At 36.5% G+C, this 20,755-nt stretch overlaps 1 protein-coding gene and 1 non-coding gene across 2 annotated transcripts; both read right to left on the minus strand.

Annotated features, from left to right (window-relative positions):
* Window positions 1-275: 275 nt before the first annotated feature.
* LOC127451040 (U1 spliceosomal RNA) lies at window positions 276-438 on the minus strand. Its single transcript, XR_007899050.1, has one exon. It is a non-coding gene; the product is annotated as a U1 spliceosomal RNA (small nuclear RNA).
* A 9,452-nt stretch (window positions 439-9,890) lies between these two features.
* On the minus strand, window positions 9,891-19,082 carry LOC127450418 (Golgi apparatus membrane protein TVP23 homolog B-like). Its single transcript, XM_051714527.1, has 7 exons — window positions 19,046-19,082; window positions 18,780-18,844; window positions 18,441-18,585; window positions 14,646-14,735; window positions 13,576-13,701; window positions 13,356-13,484; window positions 9,891-13,273 (listed from the first exon to the last, which is right to left on the minus strand). The coding sequence occupies exons 1-7, from the start codon at window positions 19,055-19,057 to the stop codon at window positions 13,247-13,249; spliced, it is 594 nt and encodes a 197-aa protein (XP_051570487.1). The 5' UTR covers window positions 19,058-19,082; the 3' UTR covers window positions 9,891-13,246.
* Window positions 19,083-20,755: the final 1,673 nt, after the last annotated feature.

The raw sequence follows: 20,755 nt of genomic DNA on the forward strand, positions 1-20,755 counted from the left end.
AATGGAACACAGCATAAAAGCCTCAAAACCTTGGGTCTTTAAGCAGCTTAATCAAAGGAACGATGGTGTAAGCTCATGTCTGGTTTCTTATGGGAAACGAACTGGCAACCTTCTGGTTACCATCCCTGAGCCTTAACCACTACACCGCAATGTCAAAAGTAGCAAACACAGTGTTAACACTGGTTAACTGTACTTAAATATTTAACTCCACTTAACTTTAGTCTACTATAAGTATTGTACACTTATTTAAGGCAATCGGTTTGCATGCTTTTTCAAAGTAAGGTCAACTAATTGGATTTTACAGTGCAGAAATTATGCAGTCGAGACTCCCACATTTGGAATATTTGCAGAAATCAACACAGCTGGAGTGCAATAGTTGAACCACACCCTAGATGAAGCACCCAACTGGTCATTGCATTTCCTCCACCAGGTAAGTATATGGATTATAAGGAATATGGCTGTTCTGTAATATTCCTGGCAAAGATCGTTTGCACACATAACACTGTTTAAAAAATAGTCACTATTCAAGATAAAAGTGGACAGGAAATGCACCTGAAAATTAGTGCAAACAGTAATCATGGATTTCACCTTTTATTAAGTCTATTATGTCACTACATTTACCATGTGTACATAAAGCTTAACAGTGTACACAGGGTGAATGAATGGCACGGTAGCATACCCTAGCCTTCAAATATTTAAAAAACTCAAGGATGTTTCATAATGATTTCATATCAGACCTGTAAAATTCAACTCACCTTGCACCATCTTACCAATGTGACCTCTCCAATGACTTTGTGCAGACCATCACCATAATGACAACACAAAGGTCCTGCAAAGCATAAATGCAAAGATAAGGATGCGCTCCAGATAAGCAAATTTACCTATCCAAATTGGACACACCCAAAGAAATCTTATAAGATTGACTAGAGATAAGCCATATCATTTCTGATTTGTCAATTGTGGTGATAAATCAAATCAAATCACTTTTATTGTCACACAACCATATACACAAGTGCAATAGTGTGTGAAATTCTTGGGTGCAGTTCCGAGCAACAAAGTAGTCGTGACAGTGGAGACATTTACCAATTTACAACAAACATCAGATTAACACAACACAATTTAAAATCTAATACACACATAAAAACACAATATACAAATAATAACATACAATGTACAGAATACAATACACACAATATAGAATACATATTATACAATTTAAAAAAAGTATATATAGTATATATAAAATGTACAGTAGGTTGTATTGTACTGTGTTGACATTCAGGCTGTCGGTTGATAGTAAGTTGCCAGTGTGTTGTTAAAAAGAGAATATAATATAATAATAATATAATTTATGACAGTCCGGTGTGTAGGGCTTTACTGGTTGTTTAGATCAGTGTTACTATCAGAAATAATTAATAATTATTTCTTTAGTTATTAATTAATATTTAAATTAATTAATTGAATCTAACTCATTAAAACCTCATATGGGGCTCCAGTAAATGTAGTGTGCTACGTTTAGGACCAAGTTTGGTTATTAGCAATAATTAATAATTATCAAAGATAATTATTAATTATTAAAATCAACAGAACATTGATGAGAATCAATGTTAGCTTTTCTAATCCTTTAAATCAACAATTATCAAAGATAATCATTAATTGTTAACATTGATGAAACATTAATTAAAATTAACACTAGCTTATTGATCATTCAAATTCAACAATCATCAAAGATAATTATCAATTATCAAAAATCAATAGAATATTAATAAGGATTAACATTGACGGGGCACCACCCTGGAATCAGGGACTAATAACCAGATAGTATAACAGTCTCAATATTAGATTGTTTTCTTAGGAAAATCGACTTCCGAAGAATATTGATTTTCGGGAAAAAAACAATGAATGAAGGCTTGAATCCGAGCACTGTCATCCCGTCAGCATGACACAGGCGTATGCAAAACAAACCAAAACACTTCTCTTTGTAATATAAACAAAGTTTATTTATGCAGTAATATCAATTAATAATTAATACAATGCAGTCAATAAACTTCCGACTTACAACTTCAAACTAAACAGTGATATGATTAGATATGGAAATAAAAATAATTCTATAACACATGAGGGTGTGTGTGAGAGCGAGTGTGTGTGTGTGTGTGTGTGTGTGGTTAGTACGAGAGAGAGAGAGAGAATAAAGTGATTTCGCGATCGTGGGAGAGAAAGCAGCTGTTAGTTTATCGCTCAGAGAGGAGGTGGACGGCTCGTAAGAGTCCCGCGTTCTTTGACTCTTTAATGGATGAACTCAGTTTGCCGGTTTCACCCGCGATGGCGAAAATGCACAACAGTCCAATTTGGTTGGACCATAATACAGCAAAACAAATTCGTGATAATTAATACCCTGAGTATTAATAATGAGTGGACATGGCGGTCCATAAACTGTACAAGCAAAAACCTTGAAACACAAGAATAACACACTATAATATTCTATCTCTGCCCAGACATAAACCTCTTACTTAAATCGCATGAGGACACAGCTAGAATGTGTGTCCCTCCGTCTTTTAATTCCGACCCGGTTCCTTGAGGCTCGTGTGGTGACAGGAGGCCGTTTCCTTGCTCTGTCGGCGGGCACAGCTGTTGATTCTCGGTGGGCTGGCGGAGAACTCAGAAATATCGACTTGACTGAAGATGGAAGAGAAATCTTTAATCTCTTCACTTCTGCAGACAAACGGATGAAGATGCGGATTGCTCGGCTGTCTCCTTCGGATCCGTTAGAGTGTTCGGTTGAACACAGAGTAATCTCAACTCGTCCAGCGAGACGGAGATTGTAAGGCCACAGTTTCAAGTCGGACGTTACTTCCTTGTGCCACGAGGTTGCACCTGAGAGCAGCAATGAGCTACGTGTCTGGCAGTTCGCACCACGCTTTGCAGGGCTTTGCGGTTGTGGGTGATGCTGTTGCCGTACCAGGCGGAGATGCAGCCAGTCAGGATGCTCTCTACAGTGCTGGTGTAGAACCGTGTTAGGATGTGGCGGTTCATTCCAAAATTCCTCAGCCGTCTCAGGAAGAAGAGGCGCTGATGATTCTTCTTCACAATGGCCTCAGTGTGGATTGACCATGTGAGTTCCTCAGTGATGTGGACACCCAGGAACTTGAAGCTGCTGACTCTCTCCACTGGTGCTCCATTGATGGTGATGGGACTGTGTTCTCTATCTCTTCTCCTGAAGTCCACCACAAGCTCCTTTGTCTTACTGACATTGAGGGAGAGGTTGTGCTCCTGACACCAGCGTGTCAGAGTGTGCACCTCCTCTCTGTAGGCTGTTTCATCATTGTCAGTGATCAGACCTACCGTCATATCATCAGCAAACTTGATGGCATTGGAGCTGTATGTTGCCACATAGTCATGTGTGTACAGGGAATGCAGGAGTGGGCTGAGAACACAGCCCTGTGGGGCTCCAGTGTTGAGGGTCAGTGATGAGGAGATGTTGCTGCCCATCCTAACCACCTGGCATCTGCTTGACAGGAAGTCCAGGATCCAGCTGCACAGCGAGCTGTTTAAGCCCAGAGCCCGGAGTTTCTCATCAAGCTTGGAGGGCACTATGGTGTTGAATGCTGAGCTGTAGTCTACAAACAACATTCTCACATAAGCTTTCTTTTTTTCCAGGTGGGAGAGAGCAGTGTGTATTGTAGATGCAATGGCATCATCAGTGGAGTGGTTGTTGTGGTAAGCAAACTGCAATGGTCCAGTGATGGAGGCAGCACAGAGCAGATGTCATATCTGATTAGTCTCTCAAAGCATTTGCTGATGATGGGGGTCAGAGCAACAGGACGCCAGTCATTTAAGCAAGTGATTTTGGATTGCTTTGGAACAGGCACAATGGTGGATGTTTTAAAGCATGTGGGGACTACAGACAAAGAGTGTCCGTAATGTCCGTAAAAACACCAGCGCACGCTCTGATGATGCGGCCCAGAATGCCATCTGGACCCGCGGCTTTGCGGATATTCACCCGTTGGAAGGACCGGGTTACATTCGCTACAGAGACGGAGAGTGAACTAACCTCTGTAGCTTCGGCCGCGAGAGCTCTCTCTGCAAGGGCAGTGTTATTTCCCTCGAAACGAGCATAAAAAGTATTTGGCTCATCCGGGAGAGAGGCAGCGGTGTTCACGGCGGAGTTTTTATTCCCTTTAAAGTCCGTGATGATATTAATTCCCTGCCACATGCTTCTAGAATTGGTGGTGTTAAACTGTCCTTCAATCTTGTTCCTGTACTGAAGTTTTGCTGTTCTGATAGTTTTTCGGAGGGTATAACTGGCTTGTTTATGCTCCTCCGCGTTCCCGGAATTAAAAGCGGAGGTCCACGCATCAAGTGCCGCACGAACATCGCTATTGATCCAAGGTTTCTGGTTCGGGTAGATTCGTATTGTTCTGGTCGGACAAATGTCCTCTACGCACTTTCTGATGAAACACGTTACGCTATCAGTGTAAAGCTTGTTGTCGTCATCTGAGGTGGACCGGAACATCTCCCAGTCCTTGTGATCAAAACAGTCTTGTAGCGCAGAATCTGGTTGGTCCAACCAGCACTGGATCGTTCTGAGGGTGGGTGCTTCCTGTTTCAGTTTCTGCCTGTAAGCGGGCAGAAGCAGAATGGAAGAGTGGTCCGATTTGCCAAATGGTGGGCGGGGGAGGGATTTGTAGCCGTCCCGGAAGGGAGAGTAGCAATCGTCCAAAACCTGGTCCCCTCGTGTGTTAAAACTAATGTGTTGGTGGTATTTTGGTGCGACTGATTTGAAACTGGCTTTAATAAAGTCTGCGGTCACAATGAACGCTGCCTTCCTGCTTGCTTATAATCTCATACAGTTCCTTGAGTGCCCGGTCTGTGTCGGCTTGTGGCGGGATGTACACAGCAGAGATAATGACTGCTGTGAATTCTCTCGGTAGCTAGAATGGTCGACACAGAAGCATGAGAAATTCCAGATCAGGAGAACAGAAAGACTTGATAGAATGTACATTCCTCTGATCACACCAAGATTTGTTGATCATAAAAAACACACCACCACCTCTGCTTTTATCTGAGAGGTCTTTCGCTCTGTCTGCTCGGTGCATGGAGAAAACTGGGTAGCGGGGGTCGATTTGCGCGACGTCTTACTCAGATGAGAACGCCAGCTCTGTTTCCCCTTTTCCTTTTGCGTTTCCACGGCCGGGCAGCCCAGACAAAGGGCTCCGCTGGTGTGTTTGTAAACAGCGGGTCGGCACTGAGGAATTTGAAGTCCGGTTTATGGTGTGTAATTGCAGAACCAATGTCCAAAATTGTTTGTCTGTCATAGACAATAAGGCAGACAACATCCAAGACAAAAAACATAAGAATTGTAAACAAAACAAACAAAACACTACAATGTTGTGTCGGAGCTCGCAACGCAGCAGCCATACTCGGCGCCATCTTGAGTCCAAAGTGATAAGATGTGAAAATCATCACATATAAATTATGTAAACAGTAACAGAACAAAAGATTGCAATGACATTTCTATGAACTCTTTGCATTACATTTGGAAATGCAAAAGGACTCAGACTAAATTTGAGAATGCATAAACACAATGTATTTTTTAAAATGCGAAAGGAATCAATGTAAATTTTGGAACTGCAAAAAGACTCGATGTAAGTTTAAAATATGCATATGAACGCAATATAAATTTGAAAATGCACAAGAATTCAATGTATATTGGAAAATGCATAAGGACTTAATATAAATTTGGACATACAAAAGGACTCAAAATAAATTTGGAAATGCATAAGGACTCAAAGTGAATTTGGAAATGCATAAAGACGCAATATAAATATGTTAATGAATGAGGACTCAATGTAAATCTGAAAATGCATAAGGACTCAATGTAAAATGGAAATGTATAAGGACTTAATGTAAATGTGTGAATGAAAAAGAACTCAATGCAAATTTGGAACTGCATAAGGACTCTATGTAAACGGTAAACGATCGAAATGTCATCTCTACAAACCTTATGCATTACTGGTGGAAATGCATTATAATGACACAATGCATGATGCTTTATATTAGACCCTTTAATTAAACTGCAATAAGGGTCACTAATGACTGATAAGTGTGCAGGCTTGTGTTCTTTTTATACAACAGCTTTGGCTGCATGATTTTGAATACAAATTGATGCTATCAATGCAAACTATCTATAAAGAATGATAGTTTATGAATATAAACAAATCATAAGAATATGTTTTGGATCATTCTATTTTTGATGTAGATTAACAACAAAGTGTAAAGTTGTTAAACTAGTTCAGACTTTAGGTCTGAAAGTGAGCTGTGGAGGTGTGCTGGCCGTTGTTAAAAGACAGTGGGTGACGCATTCAAAGGCTTATTGCCTTTATGACGCAAGTGAGTGATTCTTTTATAAAAATGAGAATCGAATGTTAGTGAAAGAAATAGACGATGAATGTATTCATGGTCTTACAAACAACCTGTGTTGTAAAAGAGTAAAGTGAGCTGACCAATGAGATCACTTCTGGGAATGTCACTGTTTGCCAAAGAGGTATACAGAGGTTATTGAAAGGATTTAATGCTGAGATTCTAAGAATTCTGACTGACCCTAGGGTCAAAGGTGGCTTTGAAAGTCTGCGACTCACCTATAAGAGGGCCTTTAAACTCTCTTAGGTGTGGATTTATATACCTGTCGGGACACAGAAGAGTTTGTAAGTAATCTGTTTTCATTACTTGGATCTGGTGTCTGATAACTTAAGCCTAATTAATGAGCTGCGTTGACACATGAAGTGATAATGTACATGATGTCAGTCGGAATTAAGACATATTACAGAATACAAATCACTCAACTAATCAAATGCCGTGACAGCTCTTGAGAAAACCCTTTTAAAACTTGTTAAGTTATTGGATATGCAGTGGCCTCAAAAGCATTTGGACACTTAAGTCACAATTAAAATGTATGAATTTAATTACATTAGAAAGTACCAAACCAAGTGGCAATTGCAAACAAATGATGCTAGAGCTTTTCTCAGAACTAATGGCACTTTTCATTTTGGAATGTAAAAGGTGATAACTTCTAAGCTGTGATTTTTAGAGGATGTATGAAGTGAGTTTCCATCAAGTTCTCCCAGGAGTGTCATGATACTATTTGGCTTTATTTAAAACAACAGAGACATTGTTTTATCAATTGAAACCTTGAAAGAAATTGTGAAATCTGTGTGTTTGTGCTATACTACTTTAAAAACACCTACAATTTATTTGATTGCATTTGACACCTGCTTTGATATTTTGTTATCTAATACAATGATATTAAGACATTTTTCATAAAAGTGTGAAGTTATGGTCAGGAATGCTTTCAACATTGATAAGGGTCACACATCCACTCCTCTGAGTATCCAAGTGAACCAATGGGTCGTCAGCATAAATCATACTGACCGCAATATTTCTTCATGCTAGCACTAAAAAAGCGTGGCTGTACAAAGGGTAAAATAGATGTGTAGATTACCTTAAAAGAGTTCTTCGAAATTCTTTTAGTGTGTTTGCAGGTTATTTTTGTTGAGTTGCTTACTTTTACACACATAAAATAGACTTATTCACATGACTGGACCAAATGTGGATATACAGTACACACTTATAAGGGTCTTAGGTAAAACATTTATGATTCTGACAAGAAGACTTTAACCTCAACTTCATCCTTAGCTATGTGAAAATTCAACTCTAAAACCATCTTTTAACTATTATGAACCATTTTAAACCTGTTGTACCTCTAGAAAACCAGTATGGGGTCTAGATTTTCTGATCTCTGGTTGGAAGGTGCCAAAAACACTGTTACGCCTCAAATGCTCTCAGGCAGTGACTGTGGCTTCTTTCAAGACAGATATATCTTGAAAGAAGTTGCTATAGCTCCTCACGATATATAGTCTTATTTAGATATGGCAGATATATATCGGTGATAATAGATAAAAGTCAATTGTGCTGTTGTGCTGCATACAGTGGTTCTTAAGTTGATTAAAGTGCAATTGCAGTCTGATTAGACAATTGAGTTGATACCATGATAGCAGTTGTTGTCCAGTAGCCAGCTTCAAATGCTTCTGACACTTAATTTGCATTTGATGTTGAGCATGGTGATGGGTGATGCTGGTCTTTGACTTCTAATCAAAGTGTCTCTCTTGATGTAATTTAATTTATTTGTGATGCGATGCTTGTTTTTCATAACCCACAACAGTTTAATCTTGCTCCATTGTGTTTAATAGCCAACTCTGTCACTACTTAAACTGGACACACCTACTAAATATACCATTTGACCATTTTGGAAAATATGTCATTAAAACATAGAAAAGTCATTAAAACTAGGAAGTGTTATGCAGCGAACAAAACTTTTCATCAGATTATAACAATCGTATTTTTGTGCTTATTTGTCTAGATTACAGCTCTGCACACTCCGTTCACTCTCTCAAGCAACTTCACAAGGTGCATCCTGAGATGCTTTTAAAACACAAGGTTTTTTTAAGATCACGAGAGACATAAATTCAGTCGTGTGGCCAAAAACTTTTGACTAGTAGTGTACGTGTTTGCTATAGCCATGTTATTGCTTGATTAATGTCTTTGTGTCTAATGTCCACTCGGATGTAAACAACTTTATTTTGAATGTCCATTATTGTATCCGTGTTTGATGTGGTCACATGACCCAGACGGGATGCAGGGCCAGTAAGGGTTCTGGAGAAGCGGAGTTCTCAAGAGAAGGAAAACCAGCATGTCAACAAGAACAACCCATGACTGTTGATTTCCAAAGAGAAGATTAAATCTTTCCACGGTTTAAGATGCTGTTGTCTTTTTCCGCTTCTAGCTGTTTTTATTTTGGAAAAAGTAGTGAGGGTCAGGTAGGAAAAACATCAGACTTACAAATACCCTTATGACCCATGTGTTTTCTACAAAAAGGCCTTCTAACAGTATTGACACTGTTTGTTGACACAACGTAGTGTGCCGCAGCGGCTTGAAGCTGTCTACACTGGATGCATCATAATGAATGTTCTAAATTACTTGCAGTTAGCTCGGATTTAAGATTTACTTAATTTTCATTTTGCAAGTTTTTGCACTCAAAGTACATTTTAATAGTATAAAATTAAGTAAAATCTACTAAATTTCATGACAATATTTTGAGTATATTAAATGTAAACATTTGAGTAACTTTTACTTATAAATTTGATGTACATGGTACCTAAATATACTTAGTAAAATTTAAATAAAAAATGTACAAGTTCATTGCACATTTATTTCTTTCTCTATAAAAACATTTAATAATTAATCACATGACATTCGGAAGTTTTCTACATAGAAGAGTGATGCATGCTATATAGTCTAATTGAAAAGATTACCTTGAGTACTTGCAACAGGACACAATATGCAGCTGTGCATGCAGACCTCAACACTTGGTGTACAAAACAAGATGAGGGTTACAAATAATAGATAATTTTTTGATCATGAACAGGTGATTTTGAGTGAACTTTAGACTTCATAAAACAAGAAGTTACCAAACGTAACAACAAAATCAACAATAAAAATGGTGTAAATAATCTTGCAAATAGTGAAACCATGCAAGCTCATTAATAATTCAAGCCCAGTGCCTGTTGGGAACAACAGCTTTGAAAGTTAAGAACAATTTACTTATTTTAGTTTCCAGTGAAATGTATTCATTAGCAATATGATAGGTTTTCTACTTTAGGGATGATATGATGATGACACAAAGGTAAAGGTAACAAATAATCATAAATAATTTTTACTAGAGCTTTCATTATTACATTTGAATTAAAAACAAATGTAGAATTTACTTAATATTTTCAAGTTCACGCTTTAACTTTTCTGATTCACATTTTTTTATTGATTCATATAGATAAAGAAAAGCAAAACATATACACACACATATATATGTGTGTGATTATATATATATATATATATATATATATACACACACACAGAATCAACATTTAACCCCCACTATTACCCCTCCCGACTCTCAACAACATCCCTGTGGTCACACTTGTTTATAGACACACACACACACACACACACACACACACATTATATATAAATCACACACATTTAAAACTAAACTTCTCTCTCCACTGCCCCTCCCTGAGAGCCCTCCAAAAACACCAAATAGCTGCCCCATTTCCCATCAAATGAATCCCAACTCCCCAGCATTCTACATGATGCTTCCTTGAAAGCCACCACCATCTCCGTGCAATATTATTGAAATGAGGGCGCTCCAGCCGACTTCCATCCCCTTAAAACAGTTTGTCTGCAGATCATGACACTGGTTAGAACCCAAATTTTTATATATATTGATGACTGCCCCATCTCCTAAAATACAGAATCTGGGGAAAAAGTGCCCAATACATCACACATACAACTCTGAACCCTCAACCAAAATTTTTGGATCTTAACACACCACCAAAAAATATGGGTTGTCTCTCCATCTTCTGATTGGCATCGCCAGCAGGTGGGTGTGTCTTTAAGACCAAGCCTATACAATCTAGAGGGGGTCCGATAGAATCGATGTAAAATCTTGAATTGCATAAGGCGCACCCTTACATCTCTAGATGCAGACTTGACATGTTTTAGAATCCTAGCCCACACTCCCTCCTCCAATACCAAGTTCAAATCTTTCTCCCATAATCTCTTGATAGAAGTTAAAGCTCCATCCCCCTGCTCTTACTTGAGCCAGTACTATAAAAAAAAAAGAAAAATGCCCACCCCATATCTTTCCAAATTTTTCAGCTTCCAGCTGGGAAAGGTGCGTTTCTTGAAGAAACACTTAAGCATAAGAAATATGATATAGAAGAGAAATAACCTTCCTTCTTTTTATGGGGTGACCCAACCCATTCACATTCCACATGGAGAGAGACAATCCACTCATATTAACATTAGACATTTTGACATATTAGAAAAAATAGATTGTGTGTCAAAAACAAGATTATAAAGACCACATTCCAGCATTAGTGCAACAATCAAACCCCAAACATCCCCTAGAAAAAAAAAAGAAGAAAAACGTGCGCATTAATCCAGCGCATGACAGCGCCAACTGGCGTCCATCCCTCTAAACTCAAACAGTCCATGTACACCTAAGAGAATCTCCGTGACAACTTTGCCGTCAGATTGCTCAAGTCCAGTGTTTCTATACAAATTTTGTGAGACAGAATTACACAACAGAAGATAATATATAAAACAAACTCCAGCCAATAGGCAGAATAAACACAAAGAACGTGTAGCTTCATCCATAAAACTGTCCTAAAGGTGTATTATTCTACTAAAACTCCAGCCACTAGGTGGAACCAGCACAAAAAGACCGTGCTGTTTCTTCAGACAGTCAAAGGAATTATTATTATTATTATTATTGCACTTTAAATAGGACTTCCCTGCTTGTTTGTCAAGCACAAAATTTTTGATTAAGCTGTATATCACTATTACCTATTTTTGTAGTGGCTGCACATGATGTCGCCTGATGTTTGTTGTTCATTCTGTAGCTTCATAAACCCCGTGCATGCTTTAACTTTTACCTATTTTTTTTCTGAGTGACAATCTAACAAAAGTTGTCATGAGGGAAGTCATTTTTATTGTGGGTAGATGTCATTATTGATTTGGTCAAACTTCAGTTATGGACTACAAAACAAGTACATTTACAAGTACAATATTGGCGAGCTACTGTGCCATTGTTGTAATGATGAAGTATAAAATTCAGATATGGGCATATTCATGCAAGTCTCCTGACTCATGACCAGTCGCTCAATAATTGATGATTATTTTATGAGAGCAAAATTCAGCACATGACAAACATGCCATCCTTAATCTTCTAACAGGGATATTAAATGATTTTCACCTGGCAAATTGAAATATTTAATTGTTATCAGCATACTGTACTTATGTGGATGTGTCAGTCCTTCCATTCTGTGACTAAACAATTTATATATTTATATAAATATTTAATTTAAAAAATATATACATTTATATATTTATATTTAATAACAAAAATAATATACTCTAAATATTGATTTGCTCACGTTTCTAATTTCTGCTTTTAAATAATTTTTTTTAGTAAGTTACTAAAAAGAAAATAATTTGTGTAATTTAATATATAAATAAAAAATACACTTGACAAATATAGTCTAATACTAATGTTGACTAATTTGATTTTGAACAGAAAAAAATATAAAATATATAATAATAATAAATATAGCAATAGAGACATCTGTGGGCCAACTGAAGGAACGCACATCCTGTGTGGATTTATCACATTATTGACAAAAATATTTTTTATTACTTTTAATCTTAATTATTAAGATTACTGCTCACAGTATTTTCATTATTTTTTTATTTTAAATTTCTATACAAATTTTACTCCAATTTCCACACAATATAACTGTAAAATATACAGTAAACATTTTTTATATATTTTAAGACAATACAGTAGTTTTTACAATAATATTTAAAAAGTATGATTTTCCTGTATAATTCATGGTAAAAATTTACATTAAAAAGAGAGTACATGTACTTTTTACAGTAAATTATTGTTAAAATTACAGTAAAAAACAATAAATCGGGCGTTCCCACAATTCCCTGCATGACCAATCATATAGTTTTGTTTCTTCTTATTTTTAATATCAGGTATGTACTTTGGGGAGTTCTGTTTTATATTTAATGTAGTTTAGTTAATGTTTATTACATTATTTTAATTTCACATGTGTTACCCTGATGGTGTTTAGTGTTTGTGTGAGTGACATTGAGCACTGTCTCTACATGTCTATTGGTCATTGCTCCTGGAAGAGCCACTATTGGTGAACTTCATGTCATCATGTGCTCTTTAGTAATTTTTACAGTGAATAACAAATACCTTATAAAGTAAAAAGCAGATTTTTACAGTTTCAGAAGGTTAATATCAAGTTTATGCAATTCTTTACTGTAAATTTAACAGATTTGTTTTTTCTTTTTCTTTTTTACAGTGCCAGCATGGTCATGTAAATTACAACAGTTTTAAACTGTAACATTTACAGGTTGTTCTGTAAAGTTGTTTAAATTTTTCCTGTATTTTTTTACATAATTATTCTGGCAACCACAGCTGCCAGTTTTTTTTTGTTGTTGTTTTTTTTAAACAACAGGATTTTTTAATGGTTTTTTTTTTTTTTTTTACAGTGCAGCATAGCCAGTCAAAAGAGGAAAAAAAATCTTCTTTTAGTAAATTAGACCAGGCAGAGTCAAATTAGGGTCTGTCTGGTTTGTTTACTACCTGTGTGAGAAAAAAAGAACAGTTAATAAACCGTAGTTCAGCTAATATGGAGGGATGCTGCTGAACTAAATTTGAATGTAACCTTTTTGAAGAGCTGAAGACCAAAGTAGTTTGTCGCCATGTTCTTCAGTTTGGATCCACCACCAATTTTGCATCGCACATACCCATAGAGGTTAGCCCACTGCAGGACAGCTCCCATGATCACAACCGCCTGCACACACAACAGGAGGGTTACATGTCACTTCCTCAACCGGTCAGCAGTTTTACAAAGCAAACTGACTCTAGAGCATTCAAATACTCACCAGCCACTTTATGTTGAAGGCCAAAAGAGTGCTAAACATGAAGAAAACCCAAAACACTGGACACACGATCAGACCAAACCAAAAAATCTTTGACTCTGAGCTTGAGATGATGCTTTTACTGCCTTCCTGTAAGGAAATATTTCAAAAGCATTAAAGGAATAGTTCATCCAAAATGGAAATTCAGTCATTAATAACTCAACCTCATGTCGTTCCAAAACTGTAAACTTTTATTTTGTCAGTGGAAAACAAATAGAGAAATTATGAAGAATCTTCACACAGCATTTGCCATACAACGGTAGTTCATAGTGACCTCGTCTGTGGTCAAAGCACAGCAAAAGTATCAACTCAAGTGCTACATTCGAAGTCTTCTGAATTCATGTGATAGATTTATTTTTTCAAGGAACACACCAAAATTGAAGTTGTTCTTCCCCTCGCCAAAGCTCTTCTAATACTTTACGTGATTTTCATTGGTTTCACACACCAAGCAGTCGTATGACTTCAGATCATACGATCGTACATATAAAGCATCACATGGACTACTTTCAGGATGTGTTATGGTGCTTTTATGGTGTTTTTTTTGTTTGTTTGTTTTTTTGTCCTTTTTAAAGCATGACAGACATATTCACTAAAAACGAGTCGCTGTATGGCAAGAGCCGTGAAATGATTCTTCAAAAGTGTCTTCTAGTTTCTTCCATTGAAAAAAAATACAGGTTTGAAACAACATGAGGGTAAGTGACACAATTTTGGGTTGAACTATTCCTTTAACATTTAAACATTAACATAAAACCCCTAAGAGAGGGATGTGTGCTCTCTTGAGCCAGCTGACTCAAAAGAGCACACATCCCTCTCTTAAATAATTACACAACTGAATGTGTCATGCATGTTTTTACTGACTGTGACCAAACATGATCATTAAACTTTAAATGAGTTGTGATAAAAGTTAGCTATAAAGTTGTACATTACCTCAGTATTGTTACTGTCTATCATAAACATGACTTTTTATTGCATGGTCACCTTCAAAAGTGGCAAATGTGTTCATTTCTTGCAGTATTGTAAAGTTGTTGCCTCACCGTTCTGGATTCAAACATCCAGTGACTGCTTCCATCTTCATTTACCTGATTCCACCATCTCAAACCGACCAGCAGCCGCCCCGTCACATTCTCATATACAACCACAGGAGAAAATTCATCGTAAAACTTTTTTTAAGAATCTTTATGCAGTTCTTTCGCATACAACGGCATATCTGTCAAACTCCATAAACGATAGTGTGCTATATTCCAAGTCTTCTGAAGTCACACAATAGCTTTGTGTGAAAAACAGACCAAAGCGGTTACTAATGGGAAATCTTGCACTCTGCCATAACTCTTAAATCAAATATACTGTGTATTGTTAAAACATTTAATGTCAAACCTATGGGGTGCCGTTTGTAAAATAAAACATTTTACAAAAACTGGTTAAATTTTGTCAGATTTAACAACAAAATCTGCTCAATTTGGACAGATTTATGTAAATAAGCATTAAAAAAATAAATAAACTTTTATCCATTTATAGTACAACAAATACTTAATAAATATCAAATCTAAATCCAAATGTCTAAATGTAATCCAACATGTAAATCTAAATATAAATCTTAAATGTAAATGATTAATATAAATCCTAAATATAAATTCTAAATGTAAATCTTAAATCTAAATATTGAGCTAAACATTTAGAGGGCATGCAAATTAATAACGCCCCTGGGCTCAAGGACGGATTAAGAACGCTACAGGACGCTTGGCAAATTTGGTTGGATTTTTTAAATAGACAAAAGAAAAGTTTGTAACAATGTCTGACACGGCCAATTATAAGTAGGCTACTTTTTAATTATAAACCGATCCAAAATCATACGTTATTAATAGGGACATGAACTGCACACGTTTAGAGGTCTTAAACCCGATCGGAGTCCGACGGTACACGACAAACCATCAGGTTTTGGGCCAGGTTTGAGTCAGTTTTTCCATGCAGGCAATTTTAATGGACTTGGACTTGTCATGGACTCGGATGCATTTTTACTCGGACTTGACTCGGACTCGAGCCTTTGGGACTCTGGATTTTTTTTCAGAGTCCAGCCGAGTCCATGGCATTTGATTTGTGCATGCAATATCCACATTGTCCTTCTCACTTTTGCCTCTGATATTCTAGTCTTCAGCAAATCAGCTGAAATGTATCTGGTTACCATGGCAATGACGTCATGCGCTCTATGTCATCCTGTCAGTCAGCGCAAATGCCCAAAATAATGCAAAAATGCATTTTCAACAACGAGCTGAAAGAAGCCGATCCATGTCTTCGCGCAACACATGAAAATGTAAGCGGGGTGATTTCTGAATGTTCATTTTCCCCACGAGCACGGCGGTAAATCAGACAAGTGTCACATTCTGACAGCTACACTGCAATTTTTACATAGTACAAGCACTTAAAGGAATATTTCGGGTTCAATACGTTAAACTCAATCAACAACATTTGTGGCATAATATTGATTACCACAAAACATTATTTTGACTCGTCCGTCTTTTCTTCGAGGTTACAGCGAGACACTTACAATGGAAAAGAATGTGGCCAATTTTTAAACAGTAAAATGCTATTTCAAAAGTATAGACACAAGAAGTAAACAATGTGTGTTAACATGATTTTAGTGTGATAAAATCACTTACTAACCGCATCTGTGGAAAGCTATATCCAATTTTACAACTTCTTTGCCAATGACGATGTAATGTCAACAAACCCTAAAATGACAATTTAATCAATTTTACAGCTCAAATAATAGCATGAGTTTTAACAGAAGAATTAATGTAAGTGCTTTTATAAAATTATAAGCTTCACATTTCTGCCTTTAAACCCTCCAAAAGTCAACCCCATTCACTTCCATTGTGTCTCACTGTAACACAGATTTTTGCTTTTTTTTTAAAGAAGAGTCAAAATTAATTTGTGTGATAATCAATATTATCCCACAAATGCTGTCGATTGAGCTTAACTTGTATTGAACCTGGAACATTCCTTTAAATGTTGAGATGTGGGGATTGTATTTTAAATTTTAAGTTCCAATGTTGTGAATTTTGTGTTAAAATGTGTACCTGACATGACAAGTCTACTCATAATTACACATGCAATATGAAATTATATGGACAGAATAGGCTACGTGGAATCTGTAAATAAATTAAAAAAAAGCTAAAATGTAGTTAAATAGTGAAAAACAAATTATAAAATAAAATATACACTGGTGGCCAAAAGTTTGGAATATTGTACAGATTTTGCTCTTATGGAAAGAAATTTGTATTTTTATTCACCAAATTGGCATTCAACTGATCACAATGTATAGTCAGGACATTAATAACGTGAAAAATTACTTCTTAATCTACACTTAACAAAAATATAAACGTGTAAAGTGTTGGTCCCATGTTTCATGAGATGAAATAAAAGATCCCAGAAATTTTCCATACGCATTGATTAGATTAGATTAGGGCCTAATGAATTTATTTCAATTGACTAATTTCCTTAAATGAACTGTAACTCAGTAAAATCTTTTAAATTGTTGCATGTTGTGTTTATATTTTTGTTCAGTATACTTCAAAGAGTTCTCATCAAAAAATCCTCCACGTGCAGTAATGACAGCTTTGCAGATCCTTGGCATTCTAGTTGTCAGTTTGTCCAGATACTCAGGTGACATTTCACCCCACACTTCCTGTAGCACTTGCCATAGATGTGGCTGTCTTGTCGGGCACTTCTCACACACCTTACAGTCTAGCTGATCCCACAAAAGCTCAATGGGGTTAAGATCCATAACACTCTTTTCCAATTATCTGTTGTCCAATGTCTGTGTTTCTTTGCCCACTCTAACCTTTTATTTTTGTTTTTCTGTTTCAAAAGTGGCTTTTTCTTTGCAATTCTTCCCATAAGGCCTGCACCCCTGAGTCTTCTCTTTACTGTTGTACATGAAACTGGTGTTGAGCGGGTAGAATTCAATGAAGCTGTCAGCTGAGGACATGTGAGACTTCTATTTCTCAAACTAGAGACTCTGATGTATTTATCCTCTTGTTTAGTTGTACATCTGGTCTTCCACATCTCTTTCTGTCCTTGTTAGAGCCAGTTGTCCTTTGTCTTTGAAGACTGTAGTGTACACCTTTGTATGAAATCTTCAGTTTTTTGGCAATTTCAAGCATTGTATATTCTTCATTCCTCAAAACAATGATTGACTGACGAGTTTCTAGAGAAAACTGTTTCTTTTTTGCCATTTTTGACCTAATATTGACCTTAAGACATGCCAGTCTATTGCATACTGTGGCAACTCAAAAACAAACACAAACACAATGTTAAGCTTCATTTAACAAACCAAATAGCTTTCAGTTGTGTTTGATATAATGGCAAGTGATTTTCTAGTACCAAATTATAAATTTAGCATGATTACTCAAGGATAAGGTGTTGGAGTGATGGCTGCTGTCTAGATTTTATCAAAAATGACTTTTTTCAAATAGTGATGGTGCTGTTTTTTTACATCAGTAATGTCCTGACTATACTTTGTGATCAGTTGAATGCCACTTTGATGAATTAAAGTACCAATTTATTTCCATTAGAGCAAAATCTGTACAATATTCTAAACTTTCGGCCGCCAGTGTATGTTTGAGTTTTACATTTAGATTTAAATTGAAGACTTAGATTTAACATTTTGATTTGAAAAAAATAAGAACAAATATTAAATGCTTATTTACACAAATCTTGTCAAACTGAGCATATTTTAAATCGGACAAAATTGAACCAGTTTTTGTAACAGGTTTTATTTTACAAAAGGCACCCCAAACAAACATCCCTTTAAAGGTGGATATAATGCTCACCTTTACTGTCCAGAAGTCAGATGACAGAAGTAAAATGATGGTGACCATGTTGGCGATGAAACTTAGGCTTAGAAACTCACAGAAGAGGTAGATCATGATGGCACTTGTGCGGAAGAAAAGATGAAAAAAGCAGGCGAGAGGGTGTCTGCGAAAAAGAAACAATTATTCACTTACCATGACTGCAAAAAGATTACTAATAAAACATGCGTTCAGAGAGTCAAAAACCAGACTTAGACCTCTTAAAGCCAATTACAAAACATTTTCGACGTCATTCTGTTGTCTGGCATCAAAATTCTTCAGTTCACAAACTTTTAAGTTTTCCAAAATCTAAAAACTCACTTGATGTTTGATTTACTGGATGCATTTTCATCCTCATGGAATAATGGCACTTCACCCTGAGAATCCTTCAAAACAAACATAATTGCAGTCTATAACTTAAAAACGAGTGCAAAAGCTTTTACTTGGTGTTTTTAAGCTATTATTACTCCACAAACAGTGTAGAACGCTGCACTTACATTTTTAAAAAAAATGCAAAAATGATTATAATAATCACATTATAATATGATTTTAAGATTTCTTAATAGAAAATATCAGTGTCAACTCACCTGTCTGAACATTTTGGTGCAGGTAATCACGTTTCCTGCTGACGTGTACGTAAACACATTTCAGTCAACCTATAAAGTTCCAGTCAAAAATATCGTAATGTAGTAACATGGTGTTCCTCCAGGGGGCGCATGACGGCTCATGAAGCCGAATCCTCGGTTATCGAGATGTTTGTTTGTTTGTTTTTTATCGGAAACATTTGAACTTTAAAGACATTCATTTAAATCTACTAATGTAAAGGGGAGATAGCTATTATACAAATGAAAACCCAGGAAATCGTTATAAATATAAAAATCCTTATCCAGTCAAAGCAGATTGGCTGTGATGGGTCCATCCTTACCAGCGCTGAGAAAAGTAAGAAATAACATGTAACCACGCCGTCAACACAGTACTACTTATGGTAGCTATTTGCAGTTACATTTGATTCATTTAGCTTACGCTTTTATATTTATCAACTTACAATACATGCAGATGGAGATTTATCCAAGTCAATATATACAATACATATTTCAATTGAAAACGCTTACTAGAACGCTAGTTTTTTTTTTTTTTTTTTTTTTTTTGCTTAAATAATTTACACCTGAATAATGACACTGAGAAACTTTAACAGCCAGTGAATTGAAATTAAATAGTGATAAATTACAACTTAAGAGTTCTTATTTAATATCAATCATACCTAATAAGATCCCATTTTAGGGCCGCTAAGCCCCTCCCCTTTTCGTGTGAATTGTCTTTCTACCCCCTTATTCTGCAGAGATCATATGCAATTGGGGGAGTGACAGACTGTTCGGAGATCAAAGGATAACATATGCTAGTAATATACTTTGAAATCAGATTGGCTCTGGGCAGAATTAAATACGAGCATGCTGCTTACTGTATACCGGGGTGCTCACACTTTTATGGCATGAGATCTGTTTTTTCATAACGCTATTACAGTAAGATCTACCATGGACAGTTTAAATATACATTGTAGGCAGTGTTGTCATGATACCAACATCTGAGCAGTCGGAACCAATTCCAGTGAAATTCACTGAATCTCCATGCAAAAACTAATACTGACTAATTTGTTAATTGGGTAAACATTGTTTCAAGTTCAAGTAATTAAAAAAGCATCCGGCCGGGATTTCTAAATTTGCGAAAATATCCGGGATTCGGCTTTAGTTGCATTATGATGTGCATCTGGTCTAATACTTCATTGTGTGTGCGAGCATATTTGCATTGCTTAAACCCCTCTTTGTAAGTCCCGCCTTCTTGCACACCAATTGGTCGATTATAAGAGGCTTGCAGCAACTATTGGCCAAACTCCTGCCTGTCAATCTCTCCATGAACACGCAAAGCGCTGTTGTGTTCGGCATCAAACAGTTGTTTGACAGTAGCAGCAAATGTCAGCTGAAAGGAAACAATGCCCAAACGAAAGTGCAAATTTACAGAAGATTTGCACAAACAATTCCCATGCTATTGTCCAGGTCGAGATCCGTGGGAAGCAGAATGTATGACACGTAAAGCTGGCACTTATGTGTCAGTTGCTAATAAAGGTGCAAGTGATTTAGAAGCACACATTAGCTCTGCGAAGCATAAAGGGTCAGCAAAAGGTGAAAGTTCATCAGGTAAATTAACGGACTACTTTTTACGACCAGGTAACATTTTTATCACATAGCTTCATTTTCCATGGCCATTCAAAATAACAGTAATAGTAAATGAAGGTACACTCA

Source organism: Myxocyprinus asiaticus, chromosome 13 (assembly GCF_019703515.2).
Source record: "Myxocyprinus asiaticus isolate MX2 ecotype Aquarium Trade chromosome 13, UBuf_Myxa_2, whole genome shotgun sequence".
Lineage (NCBI taxonomy): Eukaryota > Metazoa > Chordata > Actinopteri > Cypriniformes > Catostomidae > Myxocyprinus > Myxocyprinus asiaticus.